This window comes from Epinephelus fuscoguttatus, linkage group LG23, assembly GCF_011397635.1.
Source record: "Epinephelus fuscoguttatus linkage group LG23, E.fuscoguttatus.final_Chr_v1".
Taxonomy (NCBI): Eukaryota; Metazoa; Chordata; class Actinopteri; order Perciformes; family Serranidae; genus Epinephelus; species Epinephelus fuscoguttatus.
Genome location: NC_064774.1, coordinates 9,332,689 through 9,344,717, shown reverse-complemented (window position 1 = coordinate 9,344,717; position 12,029 = coordinate 9,332,689). Strand labels below are relative to the sequence as shown.

General features: G+C 39.6%; 2 protein-coding genes across 7 annotated transcripts in view; both read left to right on the top strand.

The window, feature by feature from the left end:
• Positions 1-12,029, top strand: part of LOC125884451 (myelin-oligodendrocyte glycoprotein-like) — a 75,058-nt gene that overhangs the window by 9,822 nt on the left and 53,207 nt on the right. The window lies entirely within an intron of this gene.
• The window catches only part of LOC125884450 (uncharacterized), a 57,176-nt gene that overhangs the window by 16,944 nt on the left and 28,203 nt on the right, over positions 1-12,029 (top strand). Inside the window, exons 6-7 of one of the 6 annotated variants that reach the window (XM_049569413.1) lie at positions 3,053-3,165; positions 3,258-3,456. The exons of 3 other annotated variants lie outside the window; for them this stretch is intronic. In XM_049569413.1, the coding sequence (XP_049425370.1) occupies positions 3,053-3,165; positions 3,258-3,281 (137 nt within the window). In that variant the 3' untranslated portion in view covers positions 3,282-3,456. Of the gene's footprint in view, positions 1-3,052; positions 3,166-3,257; positions 3,457-12,029 lie in introns of those variants that run through there. 2 more of the 6 variants (XM_049569417.1, XM_049569415.1) reach the window with 2 other exon arrangements.

Genomic DNA, 12,029 nt, shown 5'->3' with positions numbered 1-12,029 from the left:
TGACACTGAGTCACATTCATGTTGTGTGTTTGTTGTTTTCTAGCCTTTCATTTTTGAGTTCATGTGTTTCAATGATGCTAACAAGCTGACGGCTGACTAATTATTCATTTTCTTTCCTCTCCAGCATATGAAAGGACCTGTAGTCTAAGTGGTTTCCTCAAGGCTACATTGGTGGTTCACAGAGATGAGAACACTACACACCTACCTTGCCTGGATTTTTCCCTGTTAATTTGAGGAGTCAGACCCGTCCAGCCACAGCTGGACACAGTGGACCTGCAGGAGGGAGGCTTTTATAGTATGAAGGGAAGCAATCTACTGCTAGAAAATCCTCTGATTTCTCTGATTTGGGCTCAAAGTTTCACCCTGTGCTGATGACAGAAACAGCAGTAGCTCAGTCCACACAGACTTGGGTTGGGAACTGAGGGTTGCTGGTTATAGTTATATCCGGACCAAATATGGAGCATGGACTGGTAGCTGGAAGGTGCAAGGATGCCTCCTGGGCACTGCTGAGGTTCCTTGAGTAAGGCACCGAACTGCTCAGGCTGCCTGTCCATGGGCAGGATTATAACATCTCTCCATTTAAGACCTGACATGAGTATGGCATGTTGCACTGATGCCCTTTTTCAGCATCAGCTAGTCAGCTCCTGACACTGGATTGCTTCTGTAAAACATTGATGTAATTTGAATTTTGTCTCCAGATAGCTTTGCATGTGATGGTTGGACACAAAGAAACATTTCATCTCTCTTTGCATAACTTTGCATTGCAAAATGCACACCTACAACTACAACTAGAACTACAACTAGAACTACAACTAAAACTATAAAGCATGTATTGTCATTGCATAGGAATACAACAAAATTAGTTGTGACACTCAAGTGGTGCATTCCAACAGAGATGAGAAACACTACACAGGACATTTGCCTGGATTTTCCCTGTTAATTTGAGGAGTATAGTTATCCAGCCACAGCTTGAGTCCAAAAACCTGCAGTTGGGAGGCTTTATAGTATGAAGCATTGTGTGTCTCTGCAGAAAATCCTGACGTTTCTCTGATTTGTACGTTTAGTATGTAGTGATAGACAGAAACAGCAGTTTCTCAGTCCACACAGACTTGGGTTAACTGGAGGGTCGCTGGTTATACTTGCTATGGACCAAATATGGAGCATGGACTGGTGGCTTAAAATACCTGATTTTGTCATCACAAATTACAACCTGTTGTGTTACACTGCAAGTGCACTCTTTGTGTTGTTTGTTCATCTCTTAAGTTATATTTTTACTACAAAAGGATAACCAGCCAGCCAAAGCCAACCCTTGCTTTACTTATCCTTATTCTCTTATGTCTTCATTACTTCACTTGCAGCACTTGACTGACGGTTAAACAGGTATCATGTCTGGATTACTTCTGTGCTCTCTGATGTAATTTGAATTTTGTCCTTCAGATAGCTTAGGTCATGTGATGGTTGGACACACAGATGGATACATTTCATCTCTCTTTTTCAGCACCACTTTCACATTGCAAACACTTGTCTTTATCTGGATACATTTTCCAAACAAATACAACATGCTAAGCGTTATGTATTGTCATTGCATGACATACATTGTATAAATTAGCCTAGCAGCTCAAGTGATGCATTCCAACAAAGAACATTATGAAGCCAGGGACAACAGCAACATTTAACAAAGGTAGCGTTTCTATATTTGGCTTCATTACAGCTCACAAGGTTCACTGACAAAACAACTGTCTTATACTAAACACGTTTTCTGTAGTATTTCTGTGGCACTATGTAGTATGTGACAAAGAAGTTTCAACTTCTGTTCTGACTGTATCATCATGGGGTTGTGGTTTACCTTTGGTTTAGTCTTTAACCTGGGTGTCATGTTCTGTGTCATACACCTGGTTTAAGGTCAGTTTCAAGGCCAGTTTGAGGGGAGATTTCTGCTGCTAAGAACATTTCATTAACTTTTAATTGTTCAAATTATTCAACATTTTTGACAGTCCAAGGAAAAACTTTCTTAGAGCTGAAATGATAAATCAATGAATTGATGGGTGTTTTGATAATCGATTAATCATTTAAGTCATTTATGAAGAAAAACTCAGATTTTTTTGCATTTCTTTTTTTTTTATATATCACAGTCAATCTTTGGGTTTTGGACTGGTTGTTGACACAAAACAAGACATTTGAAGATGTCAGTGGTGCTGCCAGAATTTTTTATGTTTTTTTTTTTTTTGTCAGGGTTGCAACAACATATGAGTGTCACTTTTTGATGTAAAGTCAGTTTGATGTATCAACATTTTGTCTTCTCTATACAATACCAAAAAATAAACAAAAATAAGGTCAGAAGCTTAAATATTTTAAAGCTTATTTATTTTATATTTGTCAACAATAAGAAACTGCTGTCGTCTCCTTTAAATGTAGAGTTGTAAGTCACTGTGAATCTTCTGTTTTTCCAGAGCCAAAGTGAGAAGTGAGAGTTCTCAGCATGAACATGCTATTTTTAAGTTTCTTTACCCTTGTTTTTCAGTCAGGCTTCATGTTTAAAGTTATAAGATTTTCAAAATGTCTCTAATGATGTGTATTTTTTCAGCAATAGCCAGTCAAATTCTGTATTTACCTCTTTGTGGTAGTTTTTATTGTCAGTGGCGGGGTCCGCCATTCCTGCACTGGACTCAAATTGTACTCATGCACAGCTGGTTCACAGGGAACGATGTCTGCATGTGATCCAATGTGATTTTACCTTATTGATACTTTATTTCTTACTGCTGCTGCTTCACATTAAAAGAGTTCAACTGGTGAAACATGGGGTGGCTTTTATTGTGAAGCAGTCACAGGAAACTTAATATATCTGTCTTTAAGTTTAGCACCGGCAGCGATCACCGATAATCTACAACACAAGACAGTCGTTTTCGGCATTTTGTGTTTCAGGGCTGAAATCTGATGGATTATAACTAAAGCTTTAGAGTTTATCAGACCTGACACTGAGTCACATTCATGTTGTGTGTTTGTTGTTTTCTAACATCAGCTCTTATTGTCTCTTTTCGTTTGCTCCTGTCAGGTGGGCTGTCCAGTCAGAGCAGAGTGATCCTAATTGTGGTTTTCTGCATCTTGCTGGCGATCATAGTTGTTGGAGTCACAGGATATTTGATACACAAGTATCGAAAACGGGAGGTACGTCAGAGCCTTTCATTTTTGAGTTCATGTGTTTCAATGATGCTAACATGCTGACAGCTGACTAATTATTCATTTTCTTTCCTCTCCAGCATATGAAAGGACCTGTAGTCTAAGTGGTTTCCTCAAGGCTACATTGGTTGTTCATAAAGATGAGAACACTACACACCTACCTTGCCTGGATTTTTCCCTGTTAATTTGAGGAGTCAGACCCGTCCAGCCACAGCTGGACACAGTGGACCTGCAGCAGGGAGGCTTTTATAGTATGAAGGGAAGCACTCTACTGCTAGAAAATCCTGTTTCTCTGATTTGGGCTCAAAGTTTCACCCTGTGCTGATGACAGAAACAGCAGTAGCTCAGTCCACACAGACTTGGGTTGGGAACTGGAGGGTTGCTGGTTATAGTTGCTATCCGGACCAAATATGGAGCATGGACTGGTAGCTGGAGAGGTGCAAGGATGCCTCCTGGGCACTGCTGAGGTTCCCTTGAGTAAGGCACCGACCCCCCAACTGCTCAGGGTGCCTGTCCATGGGCAGCCCCCTCGCTCTGACATCTCCCCATTTAATGCACGTATGTATAGTATATTGCACTGATGCCCTTTTTTAGCATCAGCTGTGTCAGCACTGACACTGGATTGCTTCTGTAAAACGTTGATGTAATTTGAATTTTGTCTCCAGATAGCTTTGCATGTGATGGTTGGACACAAAGAAACATTTCATCTCTCTTTGCATGACTTTGCATTGCAAAATGCACACCTACAACTACAACTAGAACTACAACTAGAAAGCATGTATTGTCATTGCATAGGAATACAATGAAATTAGTTGTGAGACTCAAGTGATGCATTCCAACAAAGAACATGAAACAAAAGACACAGGACATTTGAGCCAAAAGCTGCTGCACAAGTGTGTGCCGCAGTATAGTTATCTATGTTATACTTGAGTCCAAAAAACCTAGTTGGCAGAATAAATGTTAGCATTGTATGTTTCTGCAAATCACTGGTACCTAACATTTGTACGTTTAGTATGTAGTGGATAGGTTGAAACTTCATGTTTCTTTATGTTTCAACAATGAGGTGGTTAACTCGTGGTTATATTTAGGCACAAAAACCACTTGGTTATGGTTAGGAAAAGATCATGTTTTGGCTTAAAATATCTAATTTTGTCATCACAACTAGTGCTGGAAATGCCCCAGTGTCTGGCTAAAAAGCATGGTTTTGATGTCACTATCGCGGCTGAAAATGCCTGACGTCTCGTTAATAAACACCTGCTTTCAGTGCTGCAGTAGCAGCTTCTCTCAATAGTCTTATTTCATTTCATTCTCTTGTCATTTTAATACTTGTATGTATGGTCTGTGTGTGTTGTGGAGGGGCTACAACTTAAATGGAAAAGAAAAATTAACTTGTGACGGTGTCCGTCAAAAAATTTTCGTCAACAGCCTTTTTCCCATGATGGAAATGAGACGATGACGAGCTAAAATAGATCTGAACTAAGACAAAATCTATGTTTCATTTTTGTTGAGATGAGACGGAGATGTAAGTGGTCGACTATCAGACACTGAAAGCAGAGACGGGCTGTGCTTGTAATTATCTTCAAATATCGCATGAGCAACAGGCAGGTAAACTCCAGTAAATAGTCTACACCAGCTAAAACACTCAAACCGGAGCAGCATTAGCCGTTGGTGCAAGTTGTGAGCTATAATTCAGCAGTAAATAATCAGCTGTTTGTGTCTGACTGTGGATGGTGGAGCTGCTGAACGGATTTGTGGAGTTTGATTGTTTGAGGCTGTTAGCAGCTCTGCCTGTTGTTCGCTGAATGGCAGCAGAGCAAAATTATTCTAATTTGGATTGTTTGTTATAACTTCTGTTATTGATTGAATGGGTTATTGGAGAAAAAAAGGTCCTTTGTTCTTGGTGATTTTGGTTTGTGGGAGGGATCATGCATTTGGTCGTCTGTGTGCATGTATGTGTGCGAGTATCCGTCTGTCTGCAGCTCATCTCGCAAACTACTGGACCAATCAGCCTAGTATTTTGTATACACGTTTATGCTCAAGCACCTGTCCTGTTTGCAGTGATTCGTAACAGCCGAAAAAACTGTTTGACTGTTTTAGACCATCAGTCAGTACATTTATATGACATTAGAGAAAATCAATTATTGCGCTAGTCCAACTAAAATCTGACTTTTTGAATACATGTAAACATGTCAGTCCAACTGAAATTGTACTAAATCGAATTTCTGGGTCGAGCTAACACATCCAGATGATACAGTTGGGAGTTGAATTCCTCCTGCATGTATACAGTCAATCAGACAAAAACTGGCCAAGGCGCTCTGAGCATGCTCCACAGTTTCTGCCCCAGGTCTTGACCAGGAAGTCAAAAGCTTTCAATTCATAACAGAAGAAGAAGCCTTTAACAACATGGCGAGATTCAGAGCCGTGCATTTTTGGATGGATGAAATGTACATAGCTGTAAAGTTGTCCACCATGGTACCAGTTTGCTGCTGGCTAACCATAGTTAACTTGTTTGTCAATTGTTTGGTCTACGATGTAAAAGGTCAACCGGAAAAAGGTTCAATACAGGCTGAAAGGGGGCATATCAGTTCCAAAAAAAAGTGAGGTATGATATGACATAAATAATCCACCATTTTTTGTTATCTTTGCTGCCATCTTGACTGTAAGGGAGCCAGGAAGGACAATTCTACTAGGCACAGCTGCGCCATGTTCTGGCTGCCATGACTGCAACCTGGTTTTGTTCCCTTTGCTGCACAATGTACTAATACACCAGGAGCATTTCAGGAGTGGAGCATTTTGCCTGCCTGCTTTTGTGGACGTGCAGATTTTCTTGATTTTCTTCTTCTTCAACTTCAACTTCAACTTCACAACTTTCATCAAACTATAGCCCCAATACTGAAGGCACTTTTGTACATTTAAACCTATTAAAAATTATGAAGTTCATCACTGTTTTTTTTTTGTTTCAAAAAAAAAAAAAACTTCTTAAACCTATCTCCTCCCACAATTTTTACTCAATTGACACCAAACTTGCTACAGAGCATCTTCAGACTGTCCTACACACACGATCCACACAGAGTTTTGATTTATCAAAAATTGAGCCTACAGTGCATCAAAATGTTTGACTGTAAACGGTACTGTAAACATATACTTGCAAATTCTTGCTAAATACATTTTCAATGTTCATTAAAAAAAAGACAACATTTTGGAGCCATTGTAGATGATGTTTGGAAAATATCAGAATTTTATCTCAAAAACTGAATTTTTTTTACAGCATTTTGAATTTCACTCTCATGCGAACATTTGGAGTCAATGCAAAAAAAACCATCAGTTTTTCACTTATGGAGCCAATAAATCATTGTTAAAAACAAATGTCATTATAACTCAAGCTCAAAAACACTAAACGCTAACAAGACAATATGCAAATATTATACAATTAAATATCGAATGCAAAGGTTAATACTGTGCCCTTAAGACACTCTCCCTCCTCTGTCTTTCTGTCAGTAGGATGTGTGTAATTTTAAGCAACAAACAAGGAAGCAATTCTGCAGCCCTCATGGAACATACACGGGACCACACTGTGTTTTTTAACTTACACCTTCTCTTTTACAAAGTGCACCTCTCATCCTGACTCAAGATCACATCCCAAACTGTGCCGATCATGGACTGAATAACTTCCAGTAGCTCGCACCGTCCTCACATGAGTTTGTTTGCTGCACCACACACAACTTATTGAAGAATAAACAGTTTATGCTCAAATATAATTATTATTACCATTGTTTGTAATTTAATTTTCGCTGCTAGAGGGCAAGAAAAATAAATATAGATTAATTATAGCATCATAATTATGTTTTATAATGTCATGAGACACCTAAAGCGATTTCCTTCAAGTTTCTAGGGCGGAGTTTGAATGAGGTCATTGGGGAAATAGGGCGGGTCTAGTCTGGAGAACATCCCACACAGCTGGATTGAAGTTAAATTAAGCTTACGGGTATTGAGGAGCTCAGTAACAGTGTTTCACTGTCGCCTACACTCTTCAACCTCATCGTCCGTTGCCTGCTGTGTGGATTCACACCTGTTAAAGGTAAGCTCAAACAGTAGCCTACGGTTCTGATATACCATTTTAATCCAAAACTGACAGAACCAGCAAAACTCAATCTCATAAAGCATTTACTCTCTGATTTCAGCCTCATGGATGTGTGTTGGGCATTTACTCACACAGCTAAGGAGTTTACTTTTTACTCAAATAGGCATCAATCTCCTCCATGAATAGATTTCATATTAGTGTCTTCATCCCTAATGTCTCTGGTGTAAAATATAGAGGTAAAGCAAAGCTGGGCAAGTAATGCATTACTTTACAATATTACTCTCTGTGCAGAGTAATAAGTTACTTATGCATCATACCTAGCATCAGGGTCAGCCACACCACCTCACTAAGGTAAAAGTTTATGTCTCTTCCTTGCTCAGAGTTGCTCTGAGAACTTTCCTAAATCACTCCTAAGCTAAAGTGTTGCACACATTTATTCCTAACCTCCCTTACATTTTTCCAAATGTAGGAAATCAATGGCAACCAGTTTGAATGGGTACGTAGTAATGAAGTTGGTGAGGGGAGCTCTAGTTGGCTGGTTGGGGTGTTTGTTGTAACTATGCGCTCGTGCTATGTAATGCTCAACATCCTTCTACTTGTGAGGCCAATAAAAGCGGTCTCGGATGAGGGTCAATACTCTCTCTACTCAGGTGGCCCATTTCTTGATGCAGTGCCTTATAAACCAGCTCATGGAACTTCTTAGGCAGAATCGCTTTGACTTGCTGGCGGTCATTCTGTAGAGTAAACCCTCACCATCAATGTGCAGTCTCTGTCTTTCCCTTCGCACAGCAAACTTTTCCTTGTTGCAAATCTGTTTACCACCTTTTGGCCAGTGATTAGAGATGACATAGATGCACATCTTATCCCTACAACTTCTTGCTAAAATGTTTTAGCCTGAGTTAGGAACTCTCTGAGAGTGTTGTCAGAATGTTTGCAAATACAACCCCTGGAGTTGTTTCATTCTTCTACCTGTGAGAATGATGTGCTACAGTTGTGCTTGTGTAGCCTGTCTTCTTTCCAAGTTACATGGCGCAGAGGAGGTCGTGTGGCTGCTTGACATCCTCCTGGATCCATCTTTTCCAACATGATCTCATCCCAACTCGTCAAATATCGCCACTTTGTCAGGGGACACACGTCAAAATATGACATACTATGTATCCTCCAGTGTCAGAATCAGACATTCAGAAATGAAATAAGAAATAAACTTCTGTTTTCACAGGAAATATACAGTTTCTGCTCGCAACATGCTTTTTTCAAAGTAAACTTAGAACGTAGGTAAAACACTTCATTTTCATGTTGAATTTCTTAAGCTCAGGCAATGAAAGTATGTGGTTATGATTCAGAAAAAAAACACCAGTTTGTTTGACCCGCCTGCTCTATATCAACTTTCCTGCTCTTTATCTACGTTATTCCTCAGGGCACTACTGTAGAAATTAAGTTGTGCGAACTTCCATTGAGATAGTGGAAGCAGCAGTAAACTAGTTAGTCCCATAGACTGCCTGTGGTTAGTCCCAGTTGCTACTCTTGGTGGCTAACCGCCAACGCTGGTTCTTTTCTAAAGCAATTTGCCTTCAGTTCAGCAAATACTGATTTATTTTTTAACAAATATTTAACTAATGTAAACTTAGCATTTTTTTTTTAAATGTCTCTGCGGAGCTCTGGTACCTGTTGCACTGTCCGTGTCTGTAACGACTAACAACTATTCTGAGCTAAATTTTTGTCTTCAGCAACTGTGTGTTGAACATGTGACCAGAACAAAAAGGGATTGTTCCTGTTGCCATGGTTACCATTGATACGAGAAATAAAACCACAAGAGTTTCACCAGACATAGTGAAAAAGTATTTTATCAGAATTCACAGAAGAGAATGACACCTAGGCTGACAGGTCCGTCACTCAACGTGACACACGTAGGCGCATGGAGAAGGCTTTCATGCGTAGGCAGAGGGGCCCCAGAACAGAGCCATACCACCAAATATAGTGCTGCAAATGAAAATAAAGTTTTCTTTGACTAAAGTGTTCCTGACTGACATGGATCATTTTTATCCAGATTACACCTTTTGAACAACCAGGCCCTGGGTTGTTGCCTGCTGCCTCTAAAACTGAAGTGTCTGGTGTGTATCATGTTGGCACCAAAGATGACTCTGTGTGTTGCTCTCTGACAAAGCAGTGGTATTTGACAATTTGGGAGTGTGTACTGTAATTATGCTGCTTATTTAGTGCACACATCTTTTGCACGTCTGTCTGTCCTGAGAGAGGGAGCCCTCTTCAGTTGCTCGTTTGAGGTTTCCTCCAGTTTATTCCCGTTAAAGACTTGTTTTAGGAGTTTTTCTTATCTGCTGCGAGGGTGTAGGGACAGAGGGTGTCTCATGCCGCATACAGATTGTGAAGCCCGCTGAGGCAAATTGGGCTATATCATAATGATATACTCAACTTAACTTGACAGTTACATTTCTCAATATATCACAATTGTGTAAACAAGCTAGTCGTACGTATGCAGTTTCTAAAAGACAGTGTCAGTTGCATTGCCAGTGCCGTAGAAGAACCTTCACCTCTGTCTGTCTGTGCAGCATGTTTCACTTGTCTTAAAAACAATTCTCTGAATTCATGTTGGATCGGAGTTCTAAGCATACACTTTCATTTCTCTTAAATATAGATGCTACGGTTCAGATTTCCTGTGCTGCAATCTGTTTTTGCAAAATCTTATGTGAATGCAATGCAAAATTTTTGGACACATACAAAGTACTTTGATACTGCAATATCAATACAAGTCAGGATGAAGCTACAAATCTTAGATATTTTATTTGGTGTTAACTTCATAAAAAGACAGATAGATGTTAGTGTGTCAAGATTGAGCACTAGATCAAAACAAATCAAGTAATTTGGAAAAGGAAATAAAAACTTTAATATACACTCTTAAACAGAATGCACTGGTTTAACTTTAAATAGTAAAGGTAACTATTTGCATACATCTTTTTCAGTATTTCCAACTCTGGCAGTATTGACTCAGTCCTATGAGTCTTTTATAATCTGACAAACTCAATTTAAGTACAACCAACACGTTTTGCTTTGGCCTCAAAAAGCTTAATTAATTTGGAGCAAATTCATGTTAATCCAAAAGTTGTGGTGATATTTTATGGTCAAACTATTTAATTTAAGATGTTTTTGGTTTGGACCAACTTCTTTAAGTAATTGCCAACTGTCTAAAACACTTTCATGTAAAAAAATATATTTTTGTGTTGAAAAAGGTATTTATTTTAGGTGTTGTCCACTTAACCCTGTCCGTTGGTATTTGGTTTGTTAAACAGAGAATGTGTTCATGGCTTCTTTATTAATTTCTACCTTGATACGGAGAATTTATACATAGTGGGAACAACCCTGTTTTAAAGTTTTGGATCTCTCCATCTGATGAAAAAGCTCCCTGGTAGAGTGGAGAAAAAGTCTTCAACTCTAACATAAATATTTGACTTGACATGCAACTGTCGACCTTTGACTGTGTTGCAAACAGAACAAATCAACTGTAGTTGTACGTGCAGCCTAACTTAATTGTCTTGCTGATCATTTGTTTTGTTCTCTCCTCCCAGTGATACAGTGTTGGACAGAGACATTACTGAAGATGTGTTGCCTCCTGCCCCTCGCTGCTCTCCTCCTCCTTTCCATCGTTCCTTCAGTAACTGAAGTGGTGCAGTCGATGTCAAAGTGTGCAGAGTTTCTCCTGGAGCAAACTCCACCAAATGTGCCGGGAGTCTTGGAGGGAGGGAGAATCCAGAATGAGAGCAGATACAAAGTCATTTGCCAGACTCTGAGTAACGTGAGAACATTTGTGACGCTTTACGACACACAGAATAGGATTCCAGTGTTTTCTGCTAATAAGTACAGAGGAGTAGACAGGGGTGGGAGGCCCAAAACCCCTTGGAAAATAGAACCACAGGTACCGCTTTTATATAAACAGCTGACATACAGTATATCGTTCTGCCACTGCATGTTCCATAGTTGCAAAACAACATATGTAGCCTACTACTGTAAATCTAGCTATGCTGCAAAAATCACACTGCCCACAGCATCTCCTGTAATCTTCTCAGATGCTCCTCGTGAGGTTTCTACCATTTTTATGCCCCTGCGTCAGTGATAGCCGTAGCCGGAGGCATTATGTTTTTGTGTTGTTCATCTGTTGGTCCGTCCCATCCTTCAAATATGGCACAAATGTCCACTGGGACTCATCAATCAACTGATTAGATTTTGGTGGTCAAAGGTCAAGGTTACTGTGACCTGGGTGGTCTCATTCTTGTGTACATGTTATCTTGAGAAGGGCCTTTAAGAATATCCTAAACTTTGGCACAAATGTCTACTTGAACTTAAGAATGAACTGATTAGATATTGGTGATTAAAGTTCAAGATTACTGTAACCTGGTTTGTTTCATTTGTGTGGGCACGTTATCTCACTAAGGGCCCAGAGAGAATATCCTTAAATTTGGCACAAATATCTGCTTGAACTTTAGGATAAACTGATTAAATTTTGTGGTTGAAAATCAAGGATATTGGCACCTGGTCCGTCTCATTCTCGTGAAGGCGATGTCTCAAGAACACCTTGAGGGAATTTCCTCAAAATTGGCACAAACGTCCACTTGGACACAACAATGAACTGATTTTGGGGGTCAAAGGTCAAGGTCACAATGAACTTGCGTCTTTAATCTACTTTACAACTACCCTGACTGCATCAGTAACTTACTGTTTCAATTGTTACAGCTTGAAGACATAGACAGCAACAAGAACA